Genomic DNA, 22,180 nt, shown 5'->3' with positions numbered 1-22,180 from the left:
TCTCGCTCTAGACGTTGCATAAATGTCGCTACGACCTGCCACAGTGCTTGTAGCGTCCTGTGGTTCAGCCAGAGGTCGTCAGCTTGACTGTTGGCTCCTGTGGCCACATTTTCGCGAGGGCAAAACGAGAAAATTCTCTTTTAATTAAAGGGTCCCTCGTCAACTTGGGCTTTGCAAACAAATTAGCAGGGCACGCCGATTGCTTGATAGCAATTGTGCCTGCTAATTAAAAAGCTGCGCGGTGTGAAAAGTGATCAAAATTTAAATGTGAAGGCTGCATGCCCTTCCTTTCACATGCCACTCTTCTGAAGGAAAATGGAAAATATTTCAAAATGTATGCCTACGTAACAGGCACTTGGCGTCCACAGCCGGCAGGGAGCTTCGTGCATGCATGGCCACACCGGTGAAGACGTGTCGCTGGCCGTGGCCCACAACTTCCGATTCTTAATCTGGTGCGAATTGCACAAGAAGCAAAGTAAAAAGAGAATAGAAAAGGAAGCAGGGCTAGTTATGTCAACATGATGTGCTCCTTCGGCATTTGAAACAAGGCAAGGGAGCTATGCCGTTTGCAGACGCTAGCTGAAGCAAAAGGGCAGAACGTATGCTCTGTCAGTGAAGCGTGCCTACTGGAGACATGATGACAGTACAGTTAATTTCTTTTAACATGTCCAATAATGAACCAATGAGGACTATTCTTTTGACAAAATGCTTCCCAGGCGGCACTGGGGATTGGCGAGTGGGGGGGCATTTAAATTTAGGTGCACGTTAAAGGACACCAGGTGGTGAAAATAAGTTTGTCGCCCTCCACTATGCTGTCCTTCATAACCCAGCAAGTAGTTTAGGAACACCAAATTCCACAATTTTATTTTAACTGTCAGTACTCTCATTGCTTGATGTTTGTGTAGAAAACACACAATTGAAAAATACTTCACTATAGTCAAATGCATTATACCATACGTGCGGGTATGCATATAACACATTTTAACATGCTTCAAAAAAATTCATTACAATAAAGGACAGCTCTCTGTGCATTTTACCGTGCTAACTCGCACCGGTGGAGGCCTTTTTGTATTTAGCGTTTAGCAATCCTTGCTCTGTTTTTCTTTTTTTTCTGTTCCTATGAAATGCCTGTAGAAAACAGTGCCCATCTTTGTCGTCTCTGTGTCCCTCGTGTTGTTTTGCGCTGCACCACCTTAACAAAAATGGAAGTTCAACTAGTCCAAACCACCAAACTACTACTCGTTGGAAAAGCTCGGCTTGTCTCGTGCCTCGACTTGTGTGTTGCGTTGACCAATATCGATTGTTGCAGCCGATTGCTTCACCACTGGATGGCGCGAAGCAGCACTTAAAGGTAAAACCCCTCTACTTAAACCCCTCTACGTAAAACCCCTCTGCACCTGAGCCTTTCGACGCTCAGGTGCAGTCCACGATTCGGATGTTGCACACGGCAAACAAATGCTGTGGGAGACAGCCTCAAAACATAGCGTACGTAGCGCGCAGCACATTGCGTATGTACAGCCTTGCGTACGCTAAACTAAAATTTTCTATTGACTGCATATTGCTGAAACTACATGTGACCAAATAAGCTCACTCAGCAAAGCATAGCTGCCTTCATTGCGCCTACAGCTTTATTTTTGTACAGGAATCGACTCTTTACAAGCTCTCCAGTACTCAACCTCATGAGAGCCAGCTGAGCAAGTGTCATTCATTCATATTTGAAACGGAATGTTGATAAAAATGTATGTCGGCATGGTTTCCTGCACTAGAGCTAGTTTTTTCCCCGATGCTGACGTAACCTTCACATCTGCAGTACCTGCCAAGGCTCACTTTATAAAGGTCAGGTCCCTCCTTTCTGATCTTCCAATGGGTTCGGGTTCGTGTAACCATCCAAGACACCTCACCTGCCCAAGCTCAACTCTGTTGCGGAGTGGCTGATATCTCCCGAACTATATGAAAATTTTGACATTCAATACTGTTTATGCACCCTAAGGGGTGGCCCTTCTCCGGATCTTTAAATAAAGTTCTTCGTACCGTACCGTGTACTGTTTATGCAAATTTGGCAATGGCGGCCAATACGGCATTCAAAGGCTGATAAGCATGCCTGTGGAAACATACCATGCTCTGCACACTGCCTTGAAACATTGAGGAAGACAAAGCCATCTCAGTTAACCTAAACAGAAATTCTAAAGGCAACGCACAAGGGGATATCGCCCACTTTCTCGCGCATCGCCCGCATTCACAAAGTGAAACATCACTAACTTTCATAGTTTCTTTGACATTACTTGATGGCAGAATGAAAGCCCACAATGCCTTGGAAATAGCAGGAAGCAGTTGTGCTTGACAGGTAGCAAGGTAGCTCCACATGAAGCAGTGCATTCTGGAGTCAAACATATCGAAGTGGCCTTCGTGGTCCTCAGTAAATCTGATCAATTTTCCAACGTGTTAAAAGCCTTTTGACCTTAGAAACATTCACTTTGCATTCTACGGTATCATATCTCTAGAACAATGGTTCTCAAATGGGGTCCGCGGACCCCAGGGGGTCCGTGAAGCCATTTTTGGGGGTGTGTGAAACCCATAAAAAAAAATTTGAACTTTTTTGGAGGCCCACTATGTCCCGCGACAGGAGACCCTTCTAATTTTTGATATGCTTCACCGCATAATACCTTTTCATTGCGGCAAAGCCGACATGTTTTCCCGTTCGCCATGAGATCGCTGTAAAGCTTTTGTTGCGGTTTTCTGCAACATATGCAGTCGAGCTTATGTTTTCTAGGCTTCCATATTCAAAGAGCAAACATAGCCAGAGACAGGTTGAATGTGGCTGCAGACCACACAACTTATTGACAAGCTGTTGAGATCAAATTGACATGACAATTTAGTTTGACCATTCTTTGCCAGAAAGAAATAAAAGCGCACATATTTCACGCTGCTTGGTGTGTTAATTTATGACCCTCCCGCCTTCTCTCTTGCAAGAGGTCCCTCATCGCTTCCGCCAGTCCACAAGGGGCCCCTGAAACATTCATGGCTGCGAACCACTGCTCTAGAAATTACCTCAGTACAAACTGTGAAAGAAACTTGACTTGCAGCTTTTTTGTTCGAAGCACTTCGACGGCATTCATTCTCGTAAAGCCAGTATGCGAAGCTGTGAATCATGGCAATGCGGCAGTGCTAGCTTGTGCGGCACATTTTGAAAGTGGGCACATTTGCAGGCATGAAGAATGCATAGTTGTAGCTCTTGAAAATGGATCACAAAAAGATGTCAAGTAAGGCTGTGCAAATATTCTGAGCTTTCCGTAAGTGAATTGAACAGCGCCTTATCAAATTCTATTTCAAATGCATCTATTATATCTTAAATAATCAGTTAGGTGCAATTAAACATCAAATTCGAGCAAAGGCACAAATCATCCCAGCAGCCGTTGCAACATCAGACATCCCACCGTGGCTAAATTACTTTCTACTATTCACGGAACAGTCCAGAGTATACAACATACCTGTTCCTTGCTCTTGATGCTCCATGCGCTCTAATAAGGACTGCTTCATAATGTGCAAATTTAATTGCAGAAGTTCTGCAACGTTGCGAATATGAAAGGATGAAAGCTTAGTTTTATGTTAATGGTGAAAACGGCTCTTCACTGTTCAAAAACTATATGAAAGGTATCAATTTCATTTAATATCTGTTCACTTTTGGTGCTATCGACCTTATGCAAAATTGCTGCCACCTGTAGGAGGTTTGACGAAGCTACCACATTAGCGCCATGTTGGAGGCTTGTGTACGAATCATATAGCTGTCGCTGCTATAACATGGTTGTATAGGTGTTCTGTGGCTATAATCAACTGGAGCATAAGAATGTCAGATGAGTGAGTAAGGACTTGTACGAGTTACCAGCATTTCCTAGCCACTGCGTTGACAGTTATTACATGTAAAGAACTGCCTCGCAACGAGAATGAAGGTACAAGTTTGCCACCGAGTCACATGTAAGCCTGCCATCGTTGAGAATGAAGCTATGCGCTAGGCTATAAATATTGTCTCTCTGTAATCAGTTTAGCAAATAAAGCATAGTTAGCTACCTGAATGTCATGCGTGTAGTGAAGGGTGGTTGGGAAGAGGCTTTAAAACATGACACGACTGGGAGCAGCGATGCCAGTAAGTAAGTGCTGTTGACCCATTTCAAAGCATAACTTATAAGGGGAAGCCTACGTCTTAACGTACTGTGCATGTAATTGTAAATAAAACATCTTTTTTAATAAAAAAAATATTTTGCTGCTGTAGTCACCGACGTTAACAGAGAGAAATGTTTTAACGGAACATTTCTCTCTCTGTATAGAATACTGCACGATTAAAATGCAAAAAAATTAACGCATCACACACATGTGAAAAGTGAACATGAAAAGCATTACTTTCTCCAAGAAGTAGGTGCCACTTGGCTGGAATTTTATGCAATATCTTTCCGACATTTGCTTGTAAATAACACGATACACCAATAATATTTGCGTTCACATCGTTGCTTTCGGGGCCTGCTGTGCCTTACACTTTCAACCTGTTGCAGCAAGACAGTTCTACGTCGCCTACTGAACGTTGGCAAGCCCACCTCAGCGCGTAAACGATGATAGCGCGTCCACGGTCGAATGCAACTCCATTCCCAAAAGAGCATTTTTTTTTCAGTTTCAAATGAAAAGTGTCACACACTTGAAGTATCTTAATATTTCATGGCACACATGGGGTGAATGCAGGATTTTTTTAAAGGGCGATCAGCTTTTATGAGAACCTGATATGTTGTCTTCTTGAGGTATACATTCAAAAAGTCAGTTTTGTCGCAAGGCCGAACCAATGAATGCGACAGCAACAAATTGGAATGTCACACGAAGAACGGCAAGCAGCTTGAAACTTTCAGCGCGCTGCACAAGCACAAAAGACAAACGAAGAGAACACACACAGGACGAGCGCGAACTAACTGTCACAGCTCGACACTTAAAGTGCACTGCTCAAACACAAATAAGGACGCACGAAACGAATGCACTGGTATACACAGGACGAGTGCAAACAACTGTCCCAGTTGTTACTTCTGTGTTTGAGCAGCGTGCTCCTTTCGCAAACGCAACTGCTGCAGCGAGCGAAGTGATGTTTGTGCACTAACTTCAACGCAAGCTTTCCGGTGAAAGCACAAGACAAACAAACTGCCCCCAACACGAGATGCGCGTGGGCAACCACACCCTGTATAGGGCAAAGTACAGCGGAGTGTGCGCATCGCAACAAGCGGGGCGACGACCTTTAAAGCGCGCTGCCCTTTGTGCCATCTCACTGGTAATGCAGAGAACACGCTGAAATGCCCCCTAGATCTGCATACTGCCAGCAGTAGGTGGTGTATATAAATAGCTCGCCGTTAGTATGCTGGGGAATGAACGTTCTGTGGCTGCTGAGCAAGGGGTCGCCCGTTCAAATCTGCGGATCTGAAAGCATTTTTCCGAATGATTTTTCCTTGTGGCTTTTATATAAGTGGCTTTTTATATATCTTTGTCTCCATATGCTCGCGCAAATCTGTGAAGATGAGGGTTTTTATATATATACGTATACACATACATATATGTGATATGACTGACGGTGATGCTGACAGCAAAAACCAGCTGAGAGTGTCCATATGATTGCTATTGCAATAAAATAAATTAAGGGGGGTGGTCGGGACATACGGGCTGCCCCTCTGAATTCGCAGTGATAGCACGTGTAATGCTTGAAAAGTACGTGTAGTGAAGCAATACATGTGCAAAGCATCCCACCAAATGCTACCTTGTTAAACTCCGCAGTCGAAAACAAATTAGTACAGACAACATACTCCAGCACAATAGGTCCATTCACTGAAAATTGATGACGTGCACGAGCTACTTGTCTAACATGTAATTGCTATCACAATGTAATAAACAAAGTAATGACGCCAACAGCAGTGCAGGCATGCGGGAGTAGCCGCGATGCAGTTTTGAATCTCATACGCGAAGCCTGTTTGTCTGTGCCTGCAAGCACACAATGCGAAAACTGTCTCATTCCAGCTCGACATGAAAGAGTATTCTGCGATGAGCGCCGATGCTGTCGCATACAGCAAATATTAAAAACTGAACATAAACACGGCGTTAGTCTTAAGCAGTGGCCAAAGCAACGAAATGATCTGCTGCTTCTCATCTGCCGCAAGGAAATTTAGCCAATGACATGGAGGTTAGTAGTTTCTTGCGAACCTTTATTCAGCCTCCCAATTTCCTCACTCTGAGCAACACAGCACATGGCATTGCCGTTCCTATCAGCCGCCACACGCTGATACGTATGCTCCATGTGTGCACATGCAGAACGCACTTAGCCATTAACATGGCGGAAATGCACACAACTGCTAGATGGCAGCAGATTTTGCATAAGGTCTATTTAATTTGGTATCAACATTTGCTATTTGCACACAGTAATGCAAAAGAGACAGGGGCAGGGAGGGGTCACTTGAAGACAGTGGCAGTCAGTCAAGCAAGAAATTAAACAGGCTTTATTATCATGCGAATCATTTTGTTCTCATTCGAAACGCAATAAATATGCAGCAGCAATTCAAAACACTTGCCTGTCATATTCTGGAAGTGTAAAAAATATCGGAAACGACTGAGAAGGGAATGCCTGCCAAGGCGCCCACATAAAACGAAAAAGCTAAAACACCTACGCTTGAAATTCTTTTGCAGTTGGCAACATAGGGAACGTTTAAAAACAGTGTTGCTCGGAACATCACAGACACCGAGATTAAGCGGGACTCGACACAACGAGGGGTCGTGCATGTTAACATCCTGTATGAACACTCAAAAACTGCAACAAGGCAAACTTTTACAGAACGGTTCTCGGTAATGTGGCACGCATTACAAAAACAACCAAAAACAGATTTTCAACAAGCAGGAATAACATGGCGGTTACGTATAAGAAATCTGTTTCGCAGCACTTCATTAAAGTATCTAGGAGTCTGGGGCGCATCCGCAAAGAGCAGCAAACACATAATATAATCTGCGCGGTGCAGTGTGTAACTCTTGCATATATTTAAAATAAAGAGAAAAACAAACGTCTTGCAAAACAATACTGGCACTAGCACTTCGATCACGGATGCGTGCACCTCTCACTGCATTGAGGGCAACATGGAACAAAAAAATCACATCGCAAACCTCCTTCCGTTTCCCTCGGCATTCTGACATACGGATGACTGCCGGATGACTGTCAGGCTGTCAAATTCTGAACAAATGATGCTTGAATACGAGCACCATTCCTTCCCAAGTTAGACGCACTAATTGGAAGATACTACGCTACATTAAACAAAAAAAAGTGAATAGCAAAGGGATGTACACAACATGTCCATCTATCTGGCTTAAAAGAGTTTCCACATAAAATCGTAAATAATACACGACAATCCAGAAACGAGAGGTGCACGTGAAGTTAACAAAACAAGGGGCAAAAAGCACATTTTTTTCACTAACACATGGCATGGGGGTATACACCACAGGACTCCATATACGAAGCAGGAGCGGTGCGACAATAACTGGCGGCCAACATTTGCAACGGGAGCAGTGAAACGGTACAAAAGGAAGCGAACGCACAGGACATTGCCAAAGCAATGGATTGGCAGGCACGACGAGTTCGAATGTACGAAAATCACAATAAAATACCATGCGCTTGTCTAAGAAACACTAAAATGAAAACGTGCATGACTCAAATGTGCTCTCTGCGTCACCAAAGACTGAACACTGCGGAAGGGTTTTTTTTTCCTCGCAGATTGACACAGTTCACAAAAACAACGAAACGAAAGAATGTTACATGGATGGAGATTGTAGCGTGGATTGTGAAAAAACAGTCCTATGTGTGTGTGTTTGCATACTGGCCACCAAAGTCTCGCACACGGCAATTGCGTGCATTTGTGACACTGAACAACGCAGGGGAAAAAGAAAAAGCACGAGCAGCGCTGGCGACACTGTTGATGCACGTCCATGTCTCGCGCAGAATCAATGTGCGGTGCACTCGCTTGCAGCACATGGCGCACTCGCTCCTGCGTTTTTGGGCGTTGGTCGGGAAATTGGCGACTGCGTTTCCTCGTTGGTGGCGCACGAAATTTGCGACTGCGGTGGACTTGCGCAGAGTACGACTTGAAAGGCGGCGGCGATCTCCACGAAGGAAATGTCAAAGGATGTGCGTGGTACAGTTTGTTGAAGCAAAAGAAGGACTATGAACACTGGAGAGGTCATTTGCCTTTCAGGTCCGCTAGAATCCATGTGTAGAGTTTCTTAAACACAATGTCCAGACGCTCATAATTTACACTGTTGATGCCATCCTTTCTGTAGCGTAGCTTCCCTTTGTATAGAAGCTTGTACCTGAAAGAAAAATAAGGCCATTGATGTCGAGAACGGTTGCTGCTGCAAATGTAATTAGTCAGAAGGCAACCCTCTTCCTCGAATACTAATGCTACTAAATCCACTGGTTTGAAGATACTGAGACTGCACTTCAGTGAAACGAAATTACATAACAAATACTGTTAATTTAAACAACTGCACAGCACACCCAGAAAATTATGACAAGGTCTGTAATGTCGAAATTGCATGAGGGAAGCAGAATGTTCAAGGGGCCCTGCAACACTTTTCCGGATAATCATTAAATAACTTCGTTATCAAGTTTATTGCCTCGTGACTCAACTGCTACAAAAATTTGTAGAATCTGTCAAGTATGAGCAGAGTTACAGGAATTTGTCACCCGCTTTAAGTGCTTTCTCCTTTCGTCCCAGCGAGTGCGCTGAAAGCTATGCGGGGGAGGGCGGGGGATGACAGTGGGTTCAAGAAGCTACGTTAATTAACACGTCAACGTGCATCATGACCTTGAGAACTTTGCTTTCTGTGAACGCGGGGCTCACTTTCAGAGCGACCATGAGTGCGCTGTAGAATGCTCTACGGTGTGTAACTCTCGCACTGTATGGCGCAGTGCAGGTGCGCAGTGACACCCCGCAGCAGCCGCAGTAACCATGCAGCTCACAATGCTCCCATCAGCCAATGGCAGTGTCCGTGTGCTTATGAAGCAGTAAAAATTGAGCCTGTAGCAGTATTTGTCGAAAGAAGTGCAAACAATTCTTAGCAGACTTTGAAACTTAATGAAAATTGCCTGCTGCTTGCTGCGCTATAATTATCTGGTTCACGCGCTTGCAGGCGCCTCGAATACCAAGTGGCAGCATTTTCTGACCATGTTCAACAAGTGTTCCAGGGCCCCTTTAAAGGATGCCAAGGTGCAAGTACTTGCAGTTGTAGGCTGAACATTCTATATGCTAGCACAGTATAACCTAAATAATTAAAGATAATTAAAGAAATTAAGGATTAGAGATTGATGATAATTGAAGATTAAAGACAAGGAAATTAAATTTACGGATAATTCAAGCTGCCCGAATGGTCCTGGCAAAACTATGTACAGTAGAACCCAGCTGATATATTTTTGAAGGGACCGTAGGAAGTAAACGTAAGAGACGGGAAACGCAAGAGCCGAAAAACAGGAAAAACGACCAAATATTTAGTGGTACAGAATTTTATTTCAATGCTTACGCGTGAAATAACCGTGCGACGTTACCTGGTGCCTTTACTCATGTCCGAGCAGCACGAAAAGTTTTTCGAGCATCTGAAGTGTCACATCCTTTTCATAAATCTAGTGCCACCACCTGGCAAGCGATCACTTCTGGGGATACCTTGCGAGATTGTCGCCGGTTGCATCAGCGTCTCCGAGCGATACTATAGGACCACTGGTAGAGTGTTGAACCACCGTGGCTTGTAGTAAACAGTCGAACACCTTGCAAAAGTAGAAGTACCCCTGAAAGCGGTCATCTAAGAAAATGACCCCTGCTTCACCAACTCCTAAATTTCGTCACTGGTCGACGGATAGAAACGCGGAGCTGGGGACGGCGTCATCCACAGAAATGTAGTCAACATACGTGATCTTTTTAAGCACCAATAGTTGTAGGTGTGAAAGGACTAAGCACACGCAATCACGAGCAGTGCGGCAATTCCAACCGTGAACCGCGCGCACGACCACGCGAGCTCCAACCAGCTCGAACTCCTCCGACAAATAACGATGATGATGAGTCTATGCCAACGCGATGGCAGAAGTACCGTATTTACTCGAATCTAACGCGCACCTTTTTTTCGGCAAAACGAGTCGAAAAATTGCATGCGCGTTAGAATCGAGTACCGAAAAAGAAAAAGCTCGGTTATCGTATTGCCATCGGCATTTCAAAATGGCCGCCTCCTACGCGCCTCGGCCACCTCGGCCGTTTCTGTCATTGTTTCAGTTCGTACGTGTGCTGAGGAGTTTGTCATCCCGTTCTGCACTCGCATCGGCGGCATGGAAGTGCCCACTTCAAATACTCGACGAGTACACTACGATGTCGCATTTAAAGGAAAAGTTATTACATGTGCAGAGACGGACGGAAATCGGGCCGCATCGCGGTCGTTCGGAGTTGCTGAAACGTGCGTGCGAGACTGGCGCAAACAGAAGCAGAAGACTGTTTTACAGCAAAGCTTCACGAAAATGTTTCTGAACAAAAGCAGGGCCGGTGTGCCGAAATCGAAGAGCGCTGACAGCGACAAGGAGTTGTCCGACAGCGACGAAGACTGATCCATTACGCGACTTGTATCGCCGCCGTAGTGGTTACAGTTTCAGCGGCAAGGCCAGCCGTTTGACTTTGTGTTTTCTTTTTTTTTTTTGAAACTTTAGTTCTTTAAAACCCAAATACTTGTTCTTCTGAATGTGCGAAGGTGGACTCCTACGGACTTCTTTTGTTCATTCTTCTCACGAAAAATGGGCACGTGTTAAAATCGATGTTGTACTTTTCTTTTTTTTTTTGGTCGCAGAAAACGGGTGCGCGTTACAATCGAGGGCGCGGTAGAATCGAGTAAATACGTAAATGCCAATCTTGAAGGCCTTGCCTTCGCGAGCAGTTATGTCATAGACGCCATCTTTGCACTACGAATCTCAAAGACTATGCTTTTGTTTGCGTCAACCGAAAGTACCTGTCACTTGCGCCTCTCATGCGGCTAATGTTGCGGTCAAACCAGGCCAAGCTGCATGAAGTTACCATGGCCGCTCTCTTCAGTGGTTGCTCGACTGGCTCGGAGCGCACTTCGTGACATATCATACCCACAGTTACGACGTAACAGCAGTGTTCCCAATACATTGTATCTTATGGGAGCTATGCCAGGCCCGGCAGAAAACGACGTAACAGCCAGGAAAACTCAAAAGAACGGAACGTAACAGCGGGGTTCTACTGCACTCATAGAAGAAAAAAACTGCCACCCTGCTGCTTCAAGAACATGAAAGGTTTCCCAGTCTGGTGTGTGCATTCCACAATAAGGCATGTATGAAAACAATATACAGTAAAAACTCGTTAATTCGACACCCGTTAATTCGGAAATTCGGATAATTCGGACGGCTCTATTGGTCCCGGCCAAAGTGCATGTTAATCTATGGGACCAAACCTTCGTTAATTCGTCAGAATTGGGCTCCACACCGCTTAATTCGGACAAATGCTGACGGCTGCCGGTAAAGCATCGCTGGCACCACTGGAGCGAAACCGAAACCTGAGTGACATCGCCATCGTCATCAACTAGTGGGGGCGATCGCAGCGTCACCGAACGTTGGAGTCTTCTTTCTTCGCTCCAATGCGCCTCCGACGCCATTTTCCCTTGTGTTGTGTCGGCACCGTCTCTTCTTGCGGAGTTCTCTTATTTTTCCCCGTTGTGACCGTGTTTACATGTGAGGCCCGAGCATGCGGCAGTAGCTGACGATGGCATCGACGAGTTATCAGCCGAGTCCACCGACGATGACTGTCCGACCTTCGATGCTGTCCTTCCCACAAATATGACCCTTCAGGACTACATCGCGATTGATGATTGTGTCGCCACGACTGGTCTCCTGCCCGATCAAGAAATTATTAATGATGTCGTGACCTCATCGTCGCACCTCACGGGAAGTCTCGGAGGCGCTTTTGACATTAGAGGACGTTTGCCTGAGCACTTGCAACAGTTTGCGTGCTGTTGGCCGTTTGGAAGAGTTAAGAAAAATTGTAATGTCAGCCGGAATCTGCGCGAAAACGCAGACGACCATTACAAAATACTTCAGCAAATAAAGGTATGCCTCTGCAACTTGATTTTAATGTTTTTCCTGTTTATTCGTTAATTCGGCATTCGGTTAATTCGGACATTTTTTCCGGTCCCGTGAAATCCGAATTAACGAGCTTTTACTGTAACAAGCAAACTGTTATGCATTTGTCATAGCTTTCGAGAAAAGTCGGTAGATTGCAATCCCCCTTGAATCTGATATCTCCGGTTTTGACTGTACAACCAGTTTTTAAGAACGGTAAAAGCGCACTAAAGACAATGACACAAATAAGGCACACATACGCACACAAATTTGTGCCTTCTTTGCGTCACTGTCTCTAGTGGCTTTCACCATTCTTGAAAATGGACTACCAACATGCCTCGATTGCCACCGTAGTGTACAACCATATGGGTGCCAACTGCAACCCTTGAAAGACACTCATAGTCTGCATCTATTTAACGTGTTGTGTCCCTCATCCACATCTAACTTGCGCCACTCATTTCCTGAAATACAGTATGAATTGCCAGCTATCTCAAACCAGGACGGTGCTCTCTTCTGTTGAAATGCATTGGGATAAGTTTTACCAACACCTGAATAGCAACACCAAGTTTTGCTTAAATTCTGCCGGTCTATGTGTGCTGTGAACATGGTAAAAAAAAAAAAGTCACAGTTTCGCTGCAAGGGCGAAGCAATGAATGCGACAGCAACAAATTGGAATGTCACGCAATGAACGGCAAGCAACCCTTAACTTTCGGCACGCTGGTCAAGCACAAAGGTTACATAAAGAACACACACAGGACGAGTGCAAACTAACAACTGTCACAGCTCGATACTAGCAGCGTGCTGTTCAAACACAAAGAAAGACACACGAAAATGAACACACAGGTATACACAAGACGAGGGTGACAGTTGTTACTTCTTTGTGTTTGAGCAGCACGCTGCAAGTGTCGACTTTGCACAACCAACTGCTCCTACCTTGGCTGTTCTAGCTAGCAGCTCACTCCTTTCGCAAATGCGGCTGCCGCAGCAAGCGAAGTGACCTTCATGCGCCTTGTAACTTCAACGCAAACTTTGGGGGGAAAGAACAAGACATATAAACTGCCCCCTCACGAGATAAGCGTGTGCAAACAGGCGACCACGCCCTATAGGGCAAAGTACAGGTGGTACAGGTAGGAGGCGGAGCGCGCATCACAACTTTGGTGAAAACCAAGCTGGGTAATGACCTTTAAAGCACACTCTTCGCGCCATCTCACTGGTGATAAAGCGAAAACGCTGAAGTGCTTCCGAGCTCTACGTACCCCCAGCGATAAATGATGTAATATAAAAAGTGTGTTGAAGGGCGTATACTCCATGGCTGAGTTGTCTAACGCTAAACACTGCGGAGCGAAGGGTTGCAGGTTCGAATTGCCGGTTGGGCGCTCCGGAAAATATTTCTTCTGAATTATTTTTCTTTGTGGCTTTTATACATATATACATACATATACGGGTCGTGACTGCACCGGCAACGGTGACGCCAACAACAAAAACCAGCCGAGAGTATCCATATAATTGCTATCGCAATAAGAAAGCTACAAAACTGAGAATGTAGTTTGTGCATTTGTGTTGATACAGATAGAAAGCTTTTCGAAGCCACCTTTGAATCCTCAGCGTAAAGCCCAATTTCAATCGTTCTTGTGGACTTCCACGCAGCAAAGATGAAAACTTCTGCTTAAATGTGCCACCAAGCCAATACATCAACAGCTTCTTGGCAAATACACATACAATAAGTACTGTGCTAGTAAAAACATGTCACAAAGTCAAAGGGGCTCTTAATGCATGAAGCTTTATTCTTTAACCTAGCAATGCAGAAAACAATAAAAAGGTTATCACCTTTCTGGACTTGGCGTATCCTTAGCATGCTTCAGCATTGTGTACCTCGCAATGTTGGCAGGATACCTAGAAATCTTTAAGTGATAGTGCTGCAGCCTGCAAAAATCAAAATCAAATAAATGTCAACAAACGAAGGTTGGACGTCACCACAATATGTACAGAGATACATGCAACGTAAAGGCATATGTAGAAATATACTGCACACAATTGAAAACTATAAACCTACCACAAAACATGCACTTTTGACAATCACACACCATATACAGAACAGTGAAGTAGACCACGAAGGAAACAGAAAAAGGAGAAGGCAGGGAGGTTAACCAGAAACTAGGGATGGGCGAATATTTGGGCGTTTCGAATATTCGAACGAATATTAAAGTATTCGAATTCGCTTCGATACGAATTTAGATTATTCGAAATTTTGAAGTATTCGAAATGAACGAACATATGTATATATTTGACCACACATCTCTCCCTGTAAAGGTGGTTTCACTGCAGCGTCTGGTTGCTGTGCCGTGAAACCACCCATCCAGGGAGAATCTGCACTGCCGCGAAGCCACACTTCCAAGGTTAAATGTACATATTTCTTTTTTTTTAAGTTTAAGAGCGTGTTATATGTGCTAAGTATAGTCATTTTTAAATTGTAACATATTGCACCACTTTTAACTTGCACCCTACTGCTATTCAAATCCTGATACTATTCAAGGCTGCTTCCACTTCATTTCAAACCAAAAAAAGTGACATTCACTCATACCTAGTTCCAATTCTTAAAAATGTTGTGCAAGGGTCATGACGAAAATGCTCATTTTTCTTAATATGTGGTGAGTACTATTCGAACTATTCGATTCGAAATTATTCGACCAAGTCACTGTTCGCTTCGGATTCGCTTCGAACCTCAAATTTACTATATTCGCCCATCCCTACCAGAAACTCTTAGACAATACACTAACTTGCACCTAAAGTTTAACTAAAGTGTGCAGTGCAGTATGTATAAACTTAAAACTGAACATTTTGACAGATTTGCCTGTCTGGTTTTCAAAGACTTTCAAAGGGCTCCAACCAAAAAATGGGTTTATTTCCCGACGTTTCGGAATCAACTCTATTCCTTCTTCAGGGGGGAGTGACAGCGGAGGTGTTGAGGTGCAACTCTTAACTTCTCTTTCGAACCAGCTGGGGAGAAGGAGGGAAGGCGCGTCTTCTTCGGTGGTGAGAGTGTTGAGGGGGTTGTGGTTGCCGCGGTTGCATGGGACTGATGGACTGGGGCCGGCCGGGGACGGTTGTGCTCACTCGCGACTTTGTTTGCTTTGGTTTTCTTCCTGTGGTTAGTCCGTGAATGTATACTGACGGCAGGTCTCCCTTGCATCGGTTCAAGTTGCCTTCGGTGTTTTGGATGAACCACGACTCCAGTAACAACAGTTTTTGTTGGTTAGTTTCTGTTGTAGGATTTCGGTTTTTTCAAAGTCAATCTTATGGTCGGCATCTTCCGAGTGTTCTGCAAGGGGGTTCCGTTGCCTTGAGAACGTCCCGACATCATTTTTGTGCTGTTTAATTCTTTTGGTCAAGTTTTTTGTTTTGCCAATGTATGTGGCCTGGCAGTCGGAACATTTGATTTTGTAGACGACGCCTTGCGCTCATTCTCTTGGTGGAAGGTCCTTGGGTTTCGGTAGAAGAAGATTTATTGTGTTGGTTGGCTTGTGTGCGACCACTATGCCTTCCTTCTTTAAGAGTCTGCTTATGGCTTCACTGGTGCCTCTTACGTGATACACTGATGCACAGCAAAATTTTCAGAGAACAATATGGAGAATCAAGAATTCCAGAACATTGCAGGTCGGAATTCTCGCTATAGCTACCACGAGCATGACTGAAGAAACAAGTTACACTTTTGTATAAACGCTCATGTTCACTAAACACTGCATGAATCGCTCGAAGAAGAGCCCAGTAAGTACACGGGGGATTGCGAAAATGCGTAACAAATTTTTTCGGAAACTACGTTTGTGGTCCAGAATACTTGAGCATAATTTAGCAAGTTTTCTGTTGCCCTGTGAAAATGATACGTACTTTGCATCTACCGGCCACATTTTTCAAGATTACATTAAAATTGTGCATATAAGGCAGCACTAGGGACTTCTCAAAATGATCTGTTTCCAGATTTTTGGCTACCCAAGTAATGGGTGCGACACCTAAAAGAGTCTACATGGTACAGAGGAGAGTGGCAATCATTGTCAAGGCAAGCAACCTTTACTCATCTGTAACTGTTGAAATGAAAGCTGTTCTCACTCTTATGAGCCATGTCTACCTAAGCCAGGGGCTTCAAACTCACCTCAGCTAGCGGGTCGCAGTCACGAAATTTAGTCCCGCAAGGGCCGGGACAAGAGAGAAGGTTGGAGCAGAAGCGGGAGGGGGGCCTGACCAAGATGTTAGCTAATGCTGCAATTAGAAAGAAGGCCTTTCCCATATCTCATATGTGGCTCATATCTGAAGGAGGATTTGACGTCAGAATTCGAGAAACGTATTGATGCTCATCTCCAAAACAACTAAAATCTGGATATGCCGATTCTGAAACAATTTTTTTTCCACAGTTATGTTTCAGCACATGGTGATCGCATGGGTTGCTTCACGAAAAAAAAAAATGCTTGAAACCAGTCACGTGTGTGTATCTTACACGAATAAAGCGTTATTAATATCAATAGGTGAGAAAATAATATGGGTACCACTTAGCAAAGTCATAAAACTTTATTCCTACCAAAGCACAAAATAACGGCTAAAGTACTAAACACGCTGACTTGATGCCTGGCAACACTTAGCTGCAACATGAGAAGAAATGCCCGCAATAACTTGTGCGGAGGCAATCCTCATGGTCGATCACAGCTGTTCATCCTCGACCAGACTTGCTCACCTTCAGCAAACAGAACAGTTTCTCGCAAGAAGAGGTACTTCCAAACATGGCAATGAACCTAGCAGCCTGTCGACGAAGCCAGGCTGTGGCAGGCCGCTTGTGAATGCGGCTGCCACGTGTTTGAGACCCCTGACCTAAGCAGTGATATATACTGCATATTCCTCACAGATTTCAGTACGTACACAGCCAAAGGCACTTACCTATATGACATGTCGTCATCTTCACCTCCCCACCCCCAATACTCGTTCGAGAAGCCATTGACGAGCTGCATGTGCTCCTTCTTGAGGGCACTGACACCGCCAAATATCAGGGCATAAGGGAGCCTGTGAGGGTGAAAGCAAAGAAAGGAAAATTGGCTGTTATACACAATGTCCGCAGGTAAAAGGCCTGCACAGAAAATTGCCCAGCAAGAGAGATGAAGGGGCTTTTCGCATGTAAGGCCTGCTAGTTCAGTGCACCTTTTGGGGTTTCTAGACAAGTAAATTAGACTAATACTGTGGCGCAAAAAACTGCAAGTTCTTCAAATCAAACATAGGAACATGGGTTCAATATAACTAAATTATTTATCTAACGAAGTACATGAAGTATGCCGACCGCGCGGGGGGGGGAGGGGGTACTGTGATAGCAATTATATGGACACTAGGCAGTTTTAGAATAGCGTACGCAAAGCTTTGCGTTGGCTTTTCGCGCAACTGCGCATGCGTCGTACGCTAACCGCTTGCGGGCTCCCATTAAGTGACGAAAATAGCGGACCGAAAACGCTAACGCTAACTTAGCGTACGCTATTCTAAAACTGCCTACTGTCAGCGGGATTTTGCTATCGCCGCTGATCTGTACAGAGTCCAAACCGATGACATCGCTTACGCATCGTCGTTTCATGTGCGAGTAAATGCGCGCTAGCGCTAGAGACGAACGCGGTCGAAGCAGAGATGAAACGACCCGGCCGTCACCGTCGCGCGAAGGGCACATGCGACAACATCGCTCCGTGTGCGAGGCCTGTCGTCGCTTGCTACCAGTTATTTCGTCGGGCAAGGGACCATAAGGGGAGCCGTTGAGACGGGGACGGTCGCGAGCGCTGGCGAACACGCTAGTATCTCGACAGACATCGGTAACGGCTACCTTTTTAAGTGCTGGGCTCTCCATTTAAAGCAGTAGTGACACAAAATTTTGAGGGCAAGATAACTTGTGGGATAGATTTGTGTGTAAACAAAAGCATCATCTACGAAATATTAACGGCTGATATAACCTATAACACATTTAGGATCAATTTTTAAATTGCGTGTAGCGCATCTGTACGCGAAACGTCCCACCTCGCGTCACCGTGACGCACGAGGCGCGCAATGCACTGGACGCGTGGGGCAAAACTGGATTTCCGGGAGATTTTGCTATGACCCGTACAACCGGGAGAAACGTTCAAAATCCGGGAGTCTCCCGGGTAATTCGGGAGACTTGGCAGGTATGCATGCTGTTTCGATGGTCTCTGCGCAACTGGAAGTAGTCCCACAAAAAATAATTTGCTATGTGTAACCTAAGCATTTTGAAAATGTACAGTTATTTTTTAGCCTCAAATTGATAATGCCACAAAATTATTAGCCAGATTATGTGAAACAGCATTACTTTTTTTATTTCGGGTTTTTTTTTTTGGTTGCTGTACCCTTCACTGACGTAGCATAGCTTCCCTTCAGAAAAAGAAGGAAAAAAAAAACAAACATACAGTGCCTATTTTTCTGGTAGCTCGCCACTTCAATCGCCACATAGGATTTTCCAGAGGCTTGAGAACCAAAAGGTGCCAAAGCAAACAAAGTAAGTGGTCTGCAACGTGTACGCCCAAGTGAGACTGACGCAACCGGGGCTCTCAGTCATTCCCGCATTTCATTCAGTTAGCCAGCTTACCGATGTAAGCGAGCGTACTGTTGTACGGCTCGAGGTGAAGGTTCCGAGTGGCACCCAGGTTTGAAGCAAATGAAGCACAAGGAATGAGTCGCCAATATGTCTGCATGCTCAGTGATCATGGTTCAACGCACTCAACCACGGAGCACGTGCGAAATAATGAACTGTAGCAAATATGTATCTGTCACGCCGGAACCGAAACCAGTTTATCGGGAACTATTTTGGTGCAGTAACACAGAGCAGTTAGCTCCACCCCTCGTGGCTTTCACTCCATTGCCACAGAAAGTCATTCCCGAGTATAGCGACGCAGCGCCGGTGAAGCGTAGGGGGAGGGGCATCCGCTTGCTCGTCGAGGCGGTGGCGCCCTCTCTTGTGCGGCCACAGAGTCTGCCGCAGGTTTCCCAAACATCTTTAGCGATTTTTAGTTACTGTGATTATTTTTGGTTATTACTGTTAATTATATTATTATAGACCTTGTTCATTCATTTTAACCCGGTTATGAGCATTGCTAGCCTTGTTATGGCCTGTATTGAGCACTTTACTGTGAGTGTGATCATGCCACATGAGATGCATGGACGGACGACGTACCGAGCCCCTAAAGTGCTCAGCACTTAAAATACGAAACTAATTTTCGCCTCACCTGTACTTCATGGTGTCAATGGCCACCGACATATGGCGAGGCTGCTCGGGGCAGGTATACAAGTTTCTGTCGTCCTCTGGTATGAGGTCAACGTCGTGGAAGATGAAGCACTGGTAGTCGTACAGCGCCAATGCCTCGAGGTAGCCCACGTTGAACAGCTTGGCGCGGTTGAACTTCCCCTGGCCAGCCTGAAATGAAGAATGACAATCACATTGCGATTTTTTTTAAATGATAAAATTCTGGGCATTGATGTGCCAAAAGTGCTGTAGTGCTTAGCGGGCATCATAATGGTATCCGATACACAATGGCCACCTTGCAATCTGTATAGTGGAAAGAGTGGTTAATTCCACAGTTAGCAGGAACACTTTCATTGCCTTTGCTTTGCCAATGCTTTTCTGCACTTTTGTGCCCATGGATGCAAGCTTATGTGGAGATGAAAAACTACAACACCATATTGTTTGCCCACATTACCAGAGGTTTTTTAATGTACACCTAAATCTGTGTACACAAGGCATTTCTGTATCTTTTGCACCAGGCATTCATGTTTTTTTTACTTTCAATGACTTTGGATACAATAAAACAGCTTTTCGATTTTTTTTACAGACATGAAAAAAAAAGTCTGGCTCCAGTGTTGCAGAATACAAGCTGTATGTGCGAAAAGTGGCAATTTTGCATTTCTACAGTATAGCCTTTTATGATGTATTCTATAAGCCGTACAGGCACGGAGGAAAAAGAAAAAAAAAAGAAAAGAAAAGAATAAAATATCAGTGAAGGCTGAGGCTTCTCCTGCACTTACATCATCTGTCTGAAAAGAAAAGAGCAACTGAAAGAACTTGTAGAACAACCACTATTTATTCAAAAGCCACTGAATGGAACAAATTTGAAAACAATATTGTGTTTTAATGGAAGAAGCACCGAGTTCTCTACAAGGTTGATGAAACGCGTTTATTAATTTATTTGCCTTCGCTACACACTTATAAGACTGTGCACGTTGATAATTTCCGGGGTTTGAAGTGCCATAACCAAGATATGATTATGAGGTATGCTGTAGTGGGGTAACCGAGATTAATTTTGGCCATCTGGTGTTCTTTATATGAAACTAAATCCAAGTACAATGAGTAGTCAACCCTGAATTTAGATTTCCGGCCTGTTCTGAAACACGCTCACAAAATGTATTGTGCAGTTTGGCCGAATACAGTCACAAACTGCTGAGAAATTCAAAGTTTTCTTAGGCCTGGTGGTCTCTAAATTTGACGCCGACTGTACACGAGTGTTCCACTTGCGTTCTAGCCCTATGTGGCCACTGAGGCTGGGAACTGAACCAGTGCCCTTGAGCTTAGTATTGAGATAATGTACCTACTGAGCTACCACAGTAAGTATTGCGTTAATTAAAAAAAATCTGCGCACAGAAGGATCAGTGCACATCAGTGTACGGTACACAGAAGCTATAGCACTGAAGTTTTGCGAAAGTGCTACGAGTGCGAATATTCGAAAATTTCAAATAACGAATCGAATAGTGGTCTATTAGATTTGGTACTCGGTTTGGTACTCGAATCAAATAGCGCATATTCCATATATTGAATATTTTTCTAATACTTTTCGAATAATCAGCGCCCATAGGAAAACTCCAAAGGAACAACACATTGCCAAAGCGAAGGATCATTTTTCTTGTACTAATTAGTGAATTGCCAGGATGCATGCACTTCACGCTTTTACAGGACTGTCGAAGCTTTACTCATCACCGGATGAAGGAATTTTTGCATTGAATTCCAGTGTCGCCGAAGCGAATGTGCCCTCAATCCACTATCACTGTCGTGAGATTCATGATGTTCATTCACGAAACATTTAAATTTTAGGTGTTAGCGTTAAGCACCACCTCAAATACTGAAGTAACAGCTGTACTCATCCTACAGTTAAAAAAAATACCTCGAGGCTCAAAGGCTCTAACTGCTAGAGCACACGAGCTTACTTTAGTTTACATAATTGTGGTCTATCTTGTCTGTTAAATGTAACGGTAATGTTACTGTGTAAACATTTGTGAATGTTTGTCTGAAATAAAATATTGTAGAATTCTAGGCCTGTGTTAATTGTTGCCTTACTATTGGAAAGCTATTCCATTAGAATATTATTCGATTCAGTATGATCGCTATTCGATTCACATTCGATTCGGTTCTACATTTCACTATTCGCACAACCCTACTTGTACCACAACTTACCTGCTCAATTACGAAGATGGTATAATCTATTTGCTGCCGGGGCAGCATTTGGTGCATGTTGTAGAGGAAGACCCTAAGGTGCTCCTCGCGGTCCCGGTACGGGACCAAGATGGCCACTCGATGCCTGGCCGTGCAGTCTTTGGGCTTGTACCGCCCACCAGGCAGTATGTGCGGGAACTCCTTCTCCATCGTCTCAAACGATGGAGCATCCTTGAGCACTTTTAAGCGACCAACTACGGACATGGGAGGAAAACAAGGACTCGTGAGTCAATGAATAGGTCAATGTGATTGCTATTATCTTTGGCTGATGCAGCGCACACGGCGCAAGGACGAAGAATTAAGATGCACAGGACAGGCACTCACTCGCAACTAAATTTTATTGGGAAAAAAAAAACAAGCATATATACAGGTGATGTACATCATAACTAAAAAGCCCCAAGCAAGGAAATACAGATAAACTCTGGTATATTTTGCAAGCGCTGCATAAGTACATAAATTCTATGTCACCGAGCAAAATTGACGGCAGGTCACACACTTTAATGCCTTTC

General features: G+C 44.4%; 1 protein-coding gene across 1 annotated transcript in view; it reads right to left on the bottom strand.

Annotated features, from left to right (window-relative positions):
• Positions 1-6,492: 6,492 nt before the first annotated feature.
• LOC119396158 (beta-1,4-N-acetylgalactosaminyltransferase bre-4) overlaps positions 6,493-22,180 on the bottom strand; it is a 52,323-nt gene continuing 36,635 nt past the window's right edge. The window contains exons 4-8 of the mRNA XM_037663248.2: positions 21,633-21,865; positions 19,417-19,604; positions 17,087-17,209; positions 13,991-14,086; positions 6,493-8,364 (exon numbers count right to left, since the gene is read on the bottom strand). Of these exons, the coding sequence (XP_037519176.1) occupies positions 8,235-8,364; positions 13,991-14,086; positions 17,087-17,209; positions 19,417-19,604; positions 21,633-21,865 (770 nt within the window). The 3' untranslated portion in view covers positions 6,493-8,234. The remainder of the gene's footprint in view (positions 8,365-13,990; positions 14,087-17,086; positions 17,210-19,416; positions 19,605-21,632; positions 21,866-22,180) is intronic.

The sequence above is a fragment of the Rhipicephalus sanguineus genome, chromosome 6 (assembly GCF_013339695.2).
Source record: "Rhipicephalus sanguineus isolate Rsan-2018 chromosome 6, BIME_Rsan_1.4, whole genome shotgun sequence".
In the NCBI taxonomy this organism is placed as follows: Eukaryota; Metazoa; Arthropoda; class Arachnida; order Ixodida; family Ixodidae; genus Rhipicephalus; species Rhipicephalus sanguineus.
The sequence above is the reverse complement of the archived record's forward strand: the minus strand, read 5'-3'. Positions and strand labels throughout refer to the sequence as shown.